The 16,450-nt window shown below is 45.0% G+C and overlaps 1 protein-coding gene across 5 annotated transcripts in view; it reads right to left on the bottom strand.

Annotated features, from left to right (window-relative positions):
- Window positions 1-16,450, bottom strand: part of CORO2B (coronin 2B) — a 170,046-nt gene that overhangs the window by 75,003 nt on the left and 78,593 nt on the right. For all 5 annotated transcript variants that reach the window (XR_011648446.1, XM_004451047.4, XM_058294403.1 and 2 more), the window contains one exon: window positions 5,779-5,979. Coding sequence is in view for 4 of the 5 variants with exons in the window: in XM_004451047.4 (XP_004451104.1) it covers window positions 5,779-5,979 (201 nt within the window). In the remaining variant the exon portion in view is untranslated. The remainder of the gene's footprint in view (window positions 1-5,778; window positions 5,980-16,450) is intronic.

The following is a 16,450-nucleotide window of genomic DNA, read 5'->3' as shown; positions in this document are numbered from 1 at the left end:
TTTTAATTGCTTCAGGGAGCAGGTGAGCCCGGCATGCTCAAAAGCTCTCCTCACAGGACACGGAACTGGTTCCTTGAGCAAGACACTGGCAGGACCCTCTCAGGGAACTCCCACTTACCTGGGCCCACCAAATGGGAGGCCCACTGGGCCTCTGAGAGCCTGGGCCTGGCGTTATTTCGGTCCCCGGAGCCTGGAATGGTGCTGGGTGTACCCAGGAGGAATGAATGATGCTATCTTGTCTGGTCCCCCCCTCCAGCACCCCTCTCCCCTTCTCTCCTTGCTAACTGGAATTGCTACCACCTTCACTCATTTATCCACTCATTCCTTCAGAGAGGAGGCTTCAGCAAGGTCTCCTGCTCTTGCACGGATTCTCCGCATCCTCTCTTACTGCCATCTAGGAAACGTCTGCTCTTCTGGCTCCCAGAACAGATGGACAAGTGTGGCATCAGTGCATCAATCAAGTAAATCCTTGGAGACATTGAAATGGCAGTAACCCAAGCATGCCTATGGCAATGCCCCGCCCTAGCTCTTTCTGAGGTAGGCAGGGCAGATCTTTGTGTTCCTGTTTTGTAGATGAGGAAGCAACAATCCAGAGATTTAACAGGGAGAGTCCTGGGTTTGAATTCTGGCTCTGTCACTTGTGTGCTGTGCAGTCTTTTTTTCTTTTATTTCTCTCTCCTTCCCCCATCCCCATTGTCTGCTCTCTGTGTCCATTTGCTGTGTGTTCTTTGTCCACTTCTGTTGTTGTCAGTGGCATGGGAATCTGTGTTTCTTTTTGTTGCATCATCTTGTGTGTCAGCTCTCCGTGTGCAGCACCATTCCTGGGCAGGCTGCACTTTCTTTTTCACGCTGGGCGGCTCTCCTTACAGGGTGTACCCCTTGAGCGTAGGGCTCCCTATGTGGGGACACCCCTGTGTGGCACAGCACTCCTTGAGTGCATCAGCACTGCGTGTAGGCCAGCTCCACACGGGTCAAGGAGGCCCGGGGTTTGAACTGTGGACCTCCCATGTGGTAGACGGATGCCCTAACCACTGGGCCAAGTCTGCTTCCCTGTGCAGTCTTGAAGGAGCCACTTGACTTCTCTGAACCTTGGTTTCTTCATCTGTAAAATGGGGAGAACGATTGTGCCTTCTGTAATGGGACTTGAGGTGAGATTCAACTGTGGCAGGTCTGTTGGACCCTCAAAAACTTACCAGATGATTCTAGTGTGCAGCTGGGTTGGAAATCACTGGGTTACAGGGAAAACCCACACTCCTGATGTCCTGGCCAGGTTTCCTTCCTTCTACCAGGTGCTGGCTGAGACACTGGGTAGCTGGCTAAAGCTCAGGCATGTGGGACTGCATGCCTCCAGCCCTGGATTTGGGGGCAGGCGCCCTGGTGGAGTGCAGTAGGAGAGGGGTGGGGCACCTGGGGGGCCCAAGTGGTTAATCGGGGCTCTGGGCACAGAGCCTGGTCCCTGGAATATTCATAAGGCCCCTCCAGCTGTGCCAGGCAATCAGGGTGCTGATTGCTCTCCCATCTGCAGCTTAAGATTCCACTCCAGAGAAGTGGGAGCTGGCAGCTGAATGTTAACTAGGGAAAAAGCAGACCCTGGCCTTCACAAAAGCACCCTGAACAAGAGCAGGGAGACCAATCCACTCCCAGATCCACCGGCCAGCCTCAGCCTAAACGCTCGCTAGTGTCACCGGGCAGTGGAAGGAGTTGTGGCTTCGGAAATCCACGAACTGGCTTCAGGTCCTGCTCCCACACTGACCAGCTGTGTGCCCCTCTCTGCTGCCTCAGGTTCCCCAGCTATGAAATGGGGACCGCTCCACCTACCAAGGGAAAGGATCAATTAAGACAGGGTTTGTTGGAAATAGAGCGCTCTACTAGGGCAAAGAACTATTATTGCTGTTTGTAGTTGTTGTGGGCATCGCTTCCCACCCTGGAGAAGAGGTTTTCATTACAAATACTGACATCTCAAATATCACAAGCTTTGAGGGAAACTGAACAAGGGGAGGCAAGCTCCCAAGAAGTCTAAGGCTCCCTCAGAAGGCCGGGCCTTGGGGCAGGGATTCAGGGCTGTTCTCTTCCGGCCTAAATGTCTTAATAGAAGCAAGAAAGGAATGAGGAGGATCCTCTGATAGTAGAGGGGAAAGTTTAGAAAAGAACTACGGAAGCAGATATGATTTCTACTTGCTGCTCAGGATAGTCGCCTGGGACCTGGGTGTGGCTGCCATGGATGCCGCCACCAGCTCGTTCACGCCACGTGGCACAGCCCGAAACTAAGACTTGAAGCCACAGTTCAACAGTTCAGAGTCACCAGGAAATGGCCAAAGTCATTTCTGGCTTGTACTAAATAACATAGGAAACTGTTTGTTTGGTTTTTTTTTTTTTTTTGGGGGGGGGGGCTATAACCTCTTTCCTGGAACAAAGACCACTGTGAAACAGCACATCTCTGCCAGATTCTGAATTCAGCCGTATTATTGCTTGTCAACTTCACCTGCCCCACCTCCCCCGCCAGTCCCACGCCTGTAGGCTGGCCCTGCACACAGCCTGAGCCCGCAGGGGAGGGCGGGAGTTGTCTTGCTTCCTAAACAGCCCTTCTTGGGGGACAGGACCCAGCTCCACCAGGTCCCAGCCGGCCAGGTCCTGCTCGGGACCCAAGGGGCCGCTCACTCCGGTGTCCACCCCATGCTCCCCTTGCATCCAAACTCCTCCCCATGCCCACTTCCTCGCTACAACACCTCAGTCTGGAAGGCTGGATTTTGTACTCTGAGCTCATATTTACACGGTACTCTGGGAGAAAATATAAAATATTTGCATACATAACAGGATTATTCCCAGTACACGGTACTCTGGGAGAAAATATAAAATATTTGCATACATAACAGGATTATTCCCAGTACACAAAGGTCCTAGTATATAAAAGAGAGCCAACTGATGGGAGGGCAGCAGGTTAACCACGTGATTTAACTTAGGTGGATATTCTTTCAATCTTTTCCAGAGAGATAGGCAGGTATTTTTAATGGGATTAATTATATTTTACCTTTTCCCCCCCCCCCATTTAATAGTACGTCGTAAATAGTTTTCTATCATTAAATAGTCCTCTACATCAATGGTTCTGGAGACCCCTGAAGATCCCAGGACCTTTCCAGGGGGTCCATCAGGTCAAAACTATTTTCACAATAATACTAAGATGTTATTTGCCTGTTTAATTTTCATTCTCTCATGACTGTACAATGGATTCTTTCAGAGGCTGCATAATGTTTGATATTACAACAGATGGAATGCAGAAGCAGATATGAGAATCCAGCTGTCTTCTAATCAGTTAGAAATCAGAGAGATTTGCAAAAGTGTAAAACAATACCATTCTTCTCACTAATTTTTTTTGGGGGGGAAATACTTGTTATTTTCATGAAAACGTATTTTTATGAGAACACAAAATGAGTTTATTATTGTCGTTTTAAATGAATTAATAAACATTTTTAAAATTCCTTCATTTTTACTTCAAATACACTAAATATCAATAAACATAGCCCAGTTATGTAAATAAAAGCTTGTTGGGGCCCTCAATAACTTTCAAGAGTGAAAGCAATCCTGAGACTGTGAAGTTCAAGAGCAATTGCTCTACACCAGCAGATTTAATGACTGCCTAGTATTGCTCTGTATGCATGTCCCCTAATTTGTTTGCCCCTTTCCTTATTGATTGACCTGCAAATTGTTTCTAGTTTTTCTCTGTTATAAAAATGCTGTGAAAATCATGTATACTAAAAAATGCTACAAGCATTTCTTTTTTAATGCACTTGAGAAAATTTCTGTAGAATAGATTCCTAGAAGCATAATTGACAGGCCAGTGGCTATGCAGCTTTACATGTTAATAGATACTGCCAAGTTACTTCCAAAAGAGCTGTCCCCGTTTACATCTCACCAAGAGTGTATTGGAGTGCCTGTTCTTCCAAGCTTTTGGCAATATTATTGCTCTTAAATCTTTACCTATTTATTAGGTTAAAAGATATATTTTCTTTTCTGTGAATGGCGTATTCATTTTTCTGTTGGGTTCTTTTTCTTATTGGTTTTTCTGGAACTCTTTACATATTCTGGACACGAATCTTTTGTTATACATAGCAAATATTGTACTCAAGTGAATAGCTTATATTTTCATTTTGTTTGAAGTGTATCATTGCAGCACAGAAACTTTTTTTTCTAAAACATTTTAAAATCTATTAATCATTTCCTTTGTGGTTTTTGGGATTCCTGTCTTGCTTAGGAAACCTTTCCTTATTCTCCATTTCCCTCCAATACACTTACAGCTTTTCCTTTTTGGCTATTAATATTTAGATCTTGAATCCATCTGGAACTGGTTTTTGTCATGGTGTGAAGCACTGACTGAGGACCTCTGCAAGCCACAAAGTGGAGCATGGCAGGGTGCCGCAGCGGGCCTGGGCCCTGGTGAGAACCGGCCCGCATGTTTCTGGAGCTCTGCAGGCTTGCTAAGGAAGGAGCAAGCTCGTCCCTGAGGGAGACAGAAAGCTGAGCCATCTGGTTCAGGAGGGGAGGCAGGCTACATTTCAGAAACCCCCAGATATGTTAGGGCTGCTGCAGGCATTTGCAAGGTAAATACAGCCGAACTGACAACTTTCCCAAGAAAGTAACCAAAGATCTTCAACGTGTCATGTCCTTTACAGAGAGCTTTCCTGTCCATTATCCTACTCAATGCCAACACTGTGGATGTAGGCAGAAGAGGCTTTGTTACCCTCCTTCCTCCTTTTACCAGTACAGGAAAATAAGGGGGGGACAGTGACATGACACACCAACATCACCCAGCCAGCAAGCGGCAGAGCCCAACCAGAACCCACACCTCCTGCCGCCCAGCGCCCTGCTCCTCCGACCGGAAGCGTCAGGCTCTGTCTCACTGTCAGGCAGCTGCCCCTTCAGTGGAAAGGAGGAGCTGGCTGGAGGCTCTTCCAAATCTGCACTCCCCGATTGTGGGTAGGAGAGACTGGAAAAATCCGTCCTCCACCACCAGCTGACGGTGAATTTCGAGAACCAAGGCTTCCTTCCACGTACCTCCTCCTCCCCCGAGTGGTTTGGCAGAGGGTGGGAGTGGGGATGAGTCAGGCAGGGAGGGGGGAACTCAGGCGTCACGGGGCAGGACTGACAGGCACACTTACCTTGAGGCGCGTGACCTCCCACAGGCCTCCTGGGACTTTGCCTGAATGATTACAGCTTAAAAATTTCATGATCCAGGCTTTGCAGATTTAATTTGCTATATTCACATAAGCAGCCACAAAGGGGGTAAACCTTTAGCTATGAGGTGGGAGGAGGGGCTAGGGAGTAAAGGGGCTAAGGAGATGAGGGAGAACGTAAATTATTTCCAGTATTGTCAGTGGAGAGCTTGTAATTTTTTAAAAAAACGTGTGCCATTTTTGCAGATGCCCAATACACTTATGGCTGGGTTTTCACCCCTTTTGGCTCCAGACCAAAAGGACATCCAGGATGCAGAATTGTAGAGCTGCACCGGGTGGATGTGTTGCAATCCCATGAGTTAAAGGAACCCTGACATACACTGAGGCAAGTGATTTGTCCAAGTGCACACCTTCGGGCAAGGTCACCTGGATCCCAGGTCTGCACTCATTCTGGTGACTCTCAGGATAACCATGGGAAAGGCAAAGCAACTGACCCCTGATGAGGAAGTATAAAGTGGCTGGCAGGGAACACAGAGTGAAATAAGGACGACATGCCCAGGAAGGAGCGACCAAGGAGGGCCTCTCTCTGGGGAGACGTGGGACCTCCTACCTGCTCCAAAGGGATGACGAGGAAGGCGCCGCCTCCAGCGCTCTCAGTGACGATGGCCAGGAAGCGGGCATTGACGGCACAGAAATGGTTATCATGCACGTTCTTGGTGATGGGGATGCCATCGAAGCAGTGCTCCCGGTTGGCCACCTTCCCGTAGACATTCCGAAACTTGGAGCTGCGGTACTGCGGACGCCAGGACATCTGCGAGGAGCCAGGAGAGAGCACGGTCAGGCTGGTCACTGCTCCATGGAGGGCCTGAGCTGGGGGAGTGGAGCTGCTCCTCTGCACACAGGAGCGAGCAAACCCTGGTGCCCGCCTCTGGGAAGGGGCAAGAGGGAAGGAGCCTCCAAGAATTCAGGACCCACTGTGGACCCAGCCCTGGGATAGATGATCACTCGTTTAATAAAGTCCTATAAGAGCAAAGACTGGCATATGGGCATTCACAGATTTCCAGCTCTTGGCACACACACCCATCCCACCTTCTAGAAGGCTCGTAGGGTCCCTTCAACACCAAGGAGCTTGCCAGGCTGCCACAAACCAACAGTGTGTATGGGCTCCTTCCTGAGAATCAGCGGCTGTGCTCAGTCAGGGGTGCCGGCAGAGGGGCTGCATGTCCACAGGGGGCCCGCACCACCGCCAGTTAGGGCAGGGATCCCCCTATGCGCCAGAAGGCAAAGGACCGCCTATTCCCAACCCCCTCCCTGATTCTCTCCAGGGTTTCTAATCCACAAGGACGTCCTCAGAAATCTCTGAGTCCTGAGTATTATCATTGTCGTCATCACCACCATCATCAGGCGCAGAGCAGTTAAGTACCTTGTCCAAGGCCACACAGCTAATGAGCAGGGCCATGAACACAGGTCTCCTGGCTGTAAAGCTGAGACTCTCACATGCCAGATTACTCTTTAGAGCAATGTGTGGCCAGAGATCACCTCTGTCAAAAGCATTTGGGGTGGGGAAGGTCTGCAGAAATGCAGATTCCTGGGTCCCAGTCCAGATGTCCCAAATCCGTTATTTTGAGAGCAGGGACCCTGAAATCAGTGTTTGAATCCAGGTCCTCCTGCCTGCCCAGTGAGTGAGATATACAGTGAAGTGTGAGAGCCCCTGTTCTAGAGAATAGAGTTGGGGCCCTGTTCACTCACACCCCACCCCCCGCCATCGCTGCACAGGCTCTAAGCAACAAACTGGCGAGCAGATGTTTTGCTGCACCTACTGCAGGCCCGCCCGGTGCTAGGCACAGTGAGAACACAGACGTGCGCGTGGGGGTGGGTGGAGGGTGGAGGCTCAACCGCGAGGGATCCCGGCGGCGCTGGAGGATGGAGGCTCCTTCCGGAAGCCCTACAAAGACCGCCATCACAGCGCGAGCCCGCGAGGTGCCCTGGCCTGGCAGACGCCCATCCTACAGGGAGGAGCCACGTGCAAGGGCCCAGGCCGGGGCTCAGGACGTGCTTTTAAAGTTAATATGCTTCTTGCCTGGTAGGCTTGGCCCTTATCTATCATCTCCCCTTCCTGCCAAATCTCCTGATGTGCACTGAGCCTCCCACTCCATCTCCAGACAGAAAGGACCAAGCTAAGTTTTTTTTTTTTTTAAGATTTTTATAACGTTTAGAATTCATAAACTCCAACAATGATTACAATTGATATGTGTTTAAAGTAATACATTTACAGGGAAGCGGCTGTGGTTCAATCAGTTGGGCTCCCGTCTACCATATGGGAGGCCCTGGGTTCGCGTCCCGGGGTCTCCTTGTGAAGGCAGGCTTGCCTGCAAGTGCCGTGGAGAGCTGACTCAACAAGGTGGCACAACGAAAAAAGGAGACAAGCGAAAAACACGGAAGAGCACACAGCAAATGGACACAGAGAGCAGACAGCAAGCAAGCTGCAAGCTGGGGGGTGGGGAGTAGATAAAAATAAATACAGACATAGAAGATCACACAGCAAATGGACACAGAGCAGACAGCAAGCAAAATGCTACAAGTGGGGGTGGATAAAAAAGGTTTAAAGTAATACATTTACAGTCCAAATAGTCCTTAAATTGTACACGTTAAGTTTTACCAACTTCATAAAAAATACTTAGAGGACAGCTGCATTCACAGTTTCAACATGATTATACCTTTGTCCATTCTTCTCTTTCTTTTCTTTCCTGATTAACTTCTTTCAGATATGGTACAAGGTAGAATTTATCCTCCTCGTATTTTGCCCACTGCTCTTTAGGCAAGATCTGCTGCTCCATGATCAGACCCAGTGCTCTCTTTATGCTGTCATTAAAAAGGTTCTCAGGAAGCCTCTTCCCCCCATCTGGTTGTGTCGTCGTCCTTTTGGTGCATCACTTCGCCAAGCCAGGGCCTGCACCTCTCCATTCTGTGCAGGTCGGGGACACCTTTTTTTTTTTTACCAGGAGGTCCCGGGGATCTAAGCCCGGGGCTCCATATGCTAAACTGGAGGTCAATTGCTTGAGCCACCACCTCCCCTCAGGAAGCCTTCTTAGGGCTTATTTCACATCTTCGTCTTGGCTATGGCATTGCATTAACCCTAGTTTATTGAACCCTGCAGCACTCCAGTACCATTTTTGAATACCATCCAGCCTCCCGCCAGAGGCTACAGGCTAACCATTTTGACCCAAAAGCTATTTTCTTAACATGAAGTTTCCAAAGGAGGCAAAACAAAAAGAAAACACTAACAAGGAATCAAGATAACCAACTCTTCCCTTAGGAATTTGACCAAAAACAAAACTTAGCATTTGATTTAAATACAGCCAGGTGCTAAGCCACAATGGCCTCTTCACTGGAGAAGGAAGTTCAGAATCCAGTGAGGAGAACCCCAGAAAGTTTCCTCACCTTCAGGCAAATCCCCTTCCCAGCCCTCTCTGAGTCCTACCCTACCTCTCCAGTTGCTTCTTCTCTGTAACCCAAAGCCACCCAGCGGGGGCCCTGACCCCCTCTCCACCCCAGCTGGGCCCCCAACGCACCCTCTACCCAGCGGGACCCCGTCCCACCCTCCACCTCCTTTTCCCCATTCTCTGCTCCTCCTTATCTCCCAGCCTTTGCCCACGCTGCTCTCCTTTCCAGCCTGCCTTCCCCTTTCTCTGCTGAGTTTTGCTCAAGGCTGTTCAAGACAAAGTCCTGCTGGAGAGGCAAGGCCACTGGATGGGACACTTGTGTGGCCACTCCTGGCTGTGAGCTCAGGCAAGCCCCTTCCCCCTCTGGGCGTCTGGCTTCTCATCAGGTTACGTCAGCAATTCCCCAAGTGGAATCCCACGGGGTATACTCAAAGGTATTTTTCGTGGTACAGAGATGAAGTTTTAATTTTAATAGTCATGTGTTTATTTAATGTGCATTAGGAAAAACATAACTTGCATGCCAAATCCATGGTTTCACAGATATTATTGCTAATAAGGCCACGTTAGAAAAAAAAAGTGAACCAATTCAAAGAAAAATATTAGGTAAATTTAGTACGAGTGGTACACAGACTTGGCAAAAATTCAGTCTATGATGGGAATGCTAGGAATCGCTCTGTCTCTTCCAGGTAGAACATTCTAGATTCCACATTTCCACAAAAAAGGAAGTGGTGGGATTGCTCACTCCAACTCCTCTTTCTTGTGGGTGTAATTCCTCTGCCTGGAAGGCCTTCTCGCCTCTTCTCAGCTCAGGCAAACCTTAGCCTTCATAACATGACTCAAATCTGACCTCCAGCGCCCACAGCGACCGGGGCGGGGCCTCTGGACCACGGGCTCCACTCCCTGTCCAGACCTTGTCAACGCCTCTCTCTTCCCAAGGGCTCGTCATTTGGTGGCAGGAAGCTACGCCAGGGCCTTCTGAGCAGGACTGGAGGCTGGTTTGTGCTCATCTCGGCATCCCAGATGGGGAGCCACGGGGAGACCTGCTGGGCGCCTGGTCCCTGAAGGTAGCCCAGCCTGATGGGGACACAGACAGGGACAGTTAAGCCTCCAGAGGATCACAAGGCCCTGGGGAACCTCTTCCTAGCCCGAGCCTGGTGAGAGGGACGTTCTCTCTGTCCTCACCCCGCCCGTGGCTGGGCCCCCAGGCAGCCTGAACGAGGCCTGTTTAGAGACTGAGCTTGCATCCCCCAGGGCAGCCTTCCCTCTGCAGGTCTCAGGGGAAGGCGGTGCGGAGGTGAGGGGACCGGCAATGGGCACTGGACCAGCAGCCACGTAGACCTGGATTCAAGTTCTACCTCTGCTGCGTACTAGCTGTGGGATTTGGGCGAACAAGCCCCTGTGCTACCTCCACCTGCTTGTACATAATGCAGAATAATCATTGCCATTCCCCCAAAGCCATGCTGCCCGGGAAGCACCCAGCATGGCACATGACACCCCTCAGCGATGCCCACTTACTACAGCAGAGTATGAGGCTGCAGGGTAGGGCTGGCTTTCCACTGCCCACCCAACCCCAGCCTGAGCCCACCCTGATAGGGCAGCAACACAGGAACTCTTGGGAGACTTCAGATCCCAGAGCTCCCGACACATCTGGGCCAACCTGACGGGCTCCCCAGCACCCTCTGCACGACGTCCCTGGGAGCCCTCGGTGCCCAGCGTCCCTGTGTCCCTTTCCCCATCTGATTTCAGCTCTTCCTCCTCCATCTCGCTGCTCCCCCTCCCCTTGCCCCTGCTTTTTCTGATTCCTCCACCTCTCTGCTCCTTCCTCCTCTTTCCCTCATCTCCTCAGCTCCCCACTCCTCAGGGTGCAGACACAGGAAAGAGGCATCTGTGGTGAAAGATTGGCACCTGATGGGCAAGCCTGCATTCTTTTTTTTTAAACAAATCAATTTTATTAGTACATATTAATAAAGCAAACAATGCATCCAAAGTGTATAGTCAATGGTAGTTGGCATACTCACATAGTTGTACATTCATCACTTCAATCATTATTAAAGCATTTTCATTATTTCAATAATAACAAATGAAAAACAAACAAGTAAACAAGAAAATTCTTCACCCTTCGATCTCTCTCTGTTTCTCCTGCTATACATAGCTGCTATTTCTGGCTATTCTTGCACAATTATTTATTTATTGAGCAGTTTTACTGAGATATATTCACATACCATACCATCTATCCAAAGTGTATAATTAATGGCTTTTAGTATAATCACAATGCTGCACATTCATCACCACAAAAAATTTTAGGACCATTTCATTACTCCAAAAGGAAAAACTTCATACCTCTTAGCATGCTTTCACCAGCCCTACATAACCACTAATCTAATCTCATCTTCATAAATTGATTTATATTTACATTTTATATAAATGTAATCATACAATATTTTACACAATGTATTTAGTTCATAGTAGTGCAATAGTGGTGCAATCACACAGTATTTGTCCTTTTGTGTCTGACTTGCTTCACTCAACATAATATCCTCCAGGTTCATCGGTGTTTTCATATGCTAGGACTTCATTTCTTCTTACAGTGGCATAATACTCCATTGTATGACTATACCACAGTTTATCCATTCATCAGCTGATGGACACTTGTTGTTTCTAACTTTTGTGTTGTTTCTAACTTTTGGCAATTGTGAATAATGCTACTATAAATATCTGTGTGCAGATGTCTGTTCATGCCACCGCTCTCAGTTCTTCTGGGTATATGCCCAGTAGTGGTATTGCAGGGTCATGTGACAAATCTATGTTCAACTTCTGTAGGAACTGCCACACAGTCCTCCACAGTGATGGTACCACTCTACATTCCCAGCAACAGTGAATCAGTGTTCCTATCTCTCCACATCCTCTCCAACACTCGTAGTTCTCTGTCTTTTTAATAGTGGCCATTCTGATAGGTGTGAAATGACATATCATTGTACTTTTTATTTGCATTTCCCTAATCAGTAGTGATGTTGAACATTTTTTCATGTGTTTTTTTGCTATTTGTACTTCTTTTTTGGACAAATGTCTATTCAAGTCTTTTGCCCAGTTTTTAATTGAGTAGTTTGTCTTTTTATTGTTGAGTTATAACATCTCTTTATATATCATGGATATTAAAACCTTATCAGACATGTAATTTCTAAATATTTTCTCCCATTGAGTCAGCTGTCCTTTCATTCTTTTGACAAAGACCTATGAGGTGAAAAGTGTTAAATTATGAGGAGGTTTCATTTATCTATTTTTTCTTTTGTTGCTCATGCTTTGTGTTTAAGGCCCAAGAAACGACCACCTACCACAAGTTTTTAGGGTGTTTCCCTACATTTTCTTCTAGTAGTTTTATGGTCTAGGCTTTTATTTTTAGGTCTTTGATCGATTTTGAGTTGATTCTGGTATAGGAAGTGAGAGAGGGGTCTCTTTCATTCTTTTGGTTATAGATATCCAGTTTTTCCAGCACCATTTGTTTAAGAGACTGTTTTGTTCCATTAACATGGATGTGGTAGGTTTGTCAAAACCCAGTTGGCTGTAAAGGTGAGGGTTTATTTCTGGACTCTCAATTCTATTCCACTAACTACTGCATCTATATTTATGCCAGTAATATGCTGTTTTGACCACAGTAGCTTTATAATATGTTTCAAGGTCAGGCAGTGAAATTCCTCCCATGTTGCTCTTAATTTTTAGAATACTTTTGGCATTTGGGTGTACTTTACCTTCCAGATGAATTTAGTAATTGCCTTTTCTATTTCTGTAAAGTAGACTTTTGGAATTTTGATTGGTATTGCATTGAATCTATAAAACAGTTTGGGTAGGACTGACATCTTCACAATATTTAGTCTTCCAATCCATGAACATGGAATGTCTTTACATTTGTTTAGGTCTTCATTGATTTCTTTTAGCATTGCTTTTACGTTTTCTGCATTAAGTCCTGAACTTCTTTGGTTAAATTGATTCCTAGGTATTTGAATCTTTTTGTTGCTATTATAAATGGAATTTCCCCCCAGATTTCCTCCTCAGATTGTTTAATACTAGTGTACAAAAATATTACTAATTTTTGTGTGTTGATCTCGTATCCTGTCACTTTACTGAACTCAGTAGCTTTGTCATAGACATTTCAGAATTTTCTAAATATAGGATCATGTCATCTGCAAACAGTAAGAGTTTTACTTTCTCTTTTCCTATTTGGATGCCTTTAATTTTTTTACTTATCTAATTGTTCTAGCTAGAACTTCTAGTACAATGCTGAATAACAATGGTTACAGTGAGCATCCTTGTCTTGCTCTTGATATTAACAGGAAAGCTTTCAACCTTTTCCTATTGAGCACAATGTTAGCTTTGGGTTTTTCACATATGCCTTTTACCATACTGAGGAATTTTCCTTCTATTCCTATCTTTCTAAATGTTTTTATCAAGAAAGGATGCTGATTTTATCAAATGCCTTTTCTGCATTGATTGAGATGGTCATGTGGGTTTTTCCTTAAATTTGTTAATGTGGTGTATTACATTCATTGATTTTTCTTACGCTGAACTAGGCTTGCGTACCAGGAATAAATCCCACTTGGTTGTGATGTATCAGTCTTTTAATATGCTAGTGGATTAAATTTGCAAGTATTTTGTTAAGAATTTTTGCATCTATGGTCATTAGAAAGACTGGTTTGTAATTTTCTTTGCTTGTAGTGTCTTTATCTGGCTTTGATATTAGGGTGATGTTGGCTTCATAAAGTGTGTAGGGTAATTTTCCCTCCTTTTCAATTTTTTTGGAAGAGTTTAAACTGGATTGGTGTTAATTCTTTTTGAAATACCTGGCAGAATTTACCTGTAAAGCCATTTGGTCCTGGACTTTTCTTTGTTGGGAGATTTTTGATGATGGATTCAAACTCTTTAAATGTGATTGGTTTGTTAAGTCCTTGTATTTCTTGTAGCACCAGTGTAGGTTGTTTTTGAATGTCAAGGAATTTGTCCATTTCATCTAGTTTGTCTAGTTTGTTGGCATACATTTACTCATAGTATCCTTTTATGGTCCTTTTTATTTCTGTGGGGTCAGTTCTCACTTTCCCCCTTTCATTTCTGACTGTATTTATTTGCATCTTCTCTCTTTTTTTCTTTGTTAGCCTAGCTAGGGGTTTGCCAATTTTTTTGATCCTCTCAAAAAACTAGCTTTTGGTTTTGTTGATTATTCTCTATTTTTTGTTGTTGTTCTCAATTTCATTTATTTCTGTTTTAATCTTTATTATTTCTTTCCTCTGTTTGCTTTGGGATTGTTTTGCTGTTCTTTTTCTAGTTTCTCCAGTTGTTCATTAGATCTTTGCTTTTAGCTCTTTCTTCTTTTTTAATATAGGCATTTAGGGCTACAAATTTCCCTCACAAGACTGCCTTTGCTGTAGTCCATAAATTTTGATAAGTTGTATTCTCATTTTCATTTGTCTCAATATATTTACTGATTTCACTTACCATTTCTTCTTTGACCCACTGATATTTGAGTGTGCTGTTTAGCCTCATTTGTGAATTTACCACTCTCCTTTCTATTATTGATTTCCAGTTTCATTCCACTATGATCTGAGAAGGTGCTTTGTATAATTTTAATCTTTTAATATTTATTGAGAGTTCTATTGTGTCCTAACATATGGTCTATCCTGAAGAAAGATCCTTGGGCACTTGAGAAGAATGCACAACCTGCTGAGTTTGGGTGCAATGTTCTGTATATGTCTGTTAGGTCTAACTCATTTATCATATTGTTCAAGTTCTCTGTTTCCTTGTTGATGTTCTATCTAGTTGTTCTGTCTAATGATGTGAGTGGTGTGTTAAAGTCTCCAACAACTGTTGTAGAGATGTCTATTTCTCCCTTCAGTTTTGCCAGAATTTGTCTCATGTATTTTGGGGTGCTCTGGCCTGCATAGATACTTATGACCGCTGTATCTTCCTGGTGGAGTATCTCTTTTATTAATATACAATGGCCTTCTATATCTTATTAGCATTTAAAGTCTGTTTTGTCCCATATTGGTATCGCTACCCCTGCTCTTTTTTGGTTACTATTTGTGTGGAATATCTTTTTCCAACCTTTCACTCTCAGCTGGTTTTTATCCCTGGGTCTAAGGTGAGTCTCTTGTAAGCTAGATATGGATAGCTCCTGTTTTTTTATTCATTCTGTCAACCTATATCTTTTGATAGGGGACTTTAATCCATTCACATTCCATGATATTACTGTAAATGCATTACTTGCTTCCACCATTTTCTTCTTTGGTTTTCATATGTCATGTCATATTTTCATTTGTCTTTTACTCTTTTTGTTATCCTTTGTGCTATTCTTTCTTCTATACTCTCCTCCAAGCCTCTCTCTCCTGTCTTTTTCTTTCAGGCTTTAAGGCTTCCTTTAATATTTCCTGCAAAGATGGATTCTTTTTACAAACTCGCTTAGTTTCTGTTTGTTTGTGAATAGTTTATACTCACTTTCATATTTGAAGGACAGTTTTGCATAAAGAATTCTTGGTTGCCAATTTTTCTCTTTCGGTATCCTAATTGTATCACACCACTGTCTTCTTGCCTCCATGGTTTCTGATGAGAAATCCACACTAAGTCTTTCTGGGTATCCCTTGTATGTGATGGTTTGCTTTTCCCTTGCTGCTCTTAGAATTTTTTCTTTATCTTTGACATTTGACATTCTGAGTAGTATGTTTCTTGGAGTAGGTCTATTCAGATTTATTCTGATTGGCATATGCTGTGCTTCTGGGACATGTAAGTTAATTTCTTTCATGAAAGTTGGGAGATTTTTAGCTATTATTTCCTCAAATACTCTTTCTATCCCTTTTCCCTTCTCTTCTCCTTCTCAAACTCCCATGACACGTATTTTGTTGTGCTTCATGTTGTCATTCAACTCCCTGAGCCCCTGCTCCATTTTTTTCTCTGTTATTTTCTCTCTTCAATTCAGCTGTTTTCAGTATCACTTATTCTTTCTTCTATCTTGTGAGTCTTCTGCTGTATGCTTCTAATGTGTTTTTGTTTTTGCTTTTCTCATATGGTTTTGTTGCATCATCTGCGCTTTTTTTTGCACGGGGCGGCTCTCCTTATAGGGAGCACTCCTTGAGCATGGGACTCCCCTGTGTGGCAGGGCACTCCTTGCACTCATCAGCACTGCGTGAGGGCCAGCTCACCACACAGGTCAGGAGGCCCTGGGTTTGAACCCTGGACCTCCCATGTGGTAGGCGGATGTTCTATTAGTTGAGCCAAATCCACTTCTTTCACTTAATGTGCCTTTCATTCCCATCAGGTCTGTTTCTTTTCAATTCAGGTTTTCAAATTCTTCTTTGTGATTGCTCAGTGTTTTCTTGATGTTGTTTATGTCCTTAGCCATATTGTCTTTCAACTCAATTTGATTTTGGAAATTTGTGTGCATTTCATTAATTATGTCTCAAATCCTGCATCTATTCTGGGGCTTTGATATATTCCTTTCCTTGGGCCCTGTCTTCCCATTTTTTTGTATGGCTCATAATTTTTTGCTGCTATCTAGGCATCTGATTAGGATGGTGAGTTTACTCTGATGCCCAATTTCTCTTTCTTTCATAGGGATTTAGTGTCTGGAGTCTGCGTGTTACTGCTGTTCTTTGATTCTTGGTTCAATCTGTTCTGGGTCTTTAGGATTGTCCCTGCAGTTGCTCAAAACCAGGCCCTGGACCCAGTAATGGGTTGCAGACCCACTTCCTAGGGTCTTGTTGAGGAGTGCTATAAAGGCTGGAAAAATCCTCTATTTACTTTTAATTTCCTTACATGTACTTCTTTCATCTGCCAGAAGATGGTGTGCTTTGGCAGTCC

Source organism: Dasypus novemcinctus, chromosome 3 (assembly GCF_030445035.2).
Source record: "Dasypus novemcinctus isolate mDasNov1 chromosome 3, mDasNov1.1.hap2, whole genome shotgun sequence".
NCBI lineage: Eukaryota > Metazoa > Chordata > Mammalia > Cingulata > Dasypodidae > Dasypus > Dasypus novemcinctus.
Note: the sequence above shows the minus strand (reverse complement) of the source record. Positions and strands in the feature narration are given on the sequence as shown.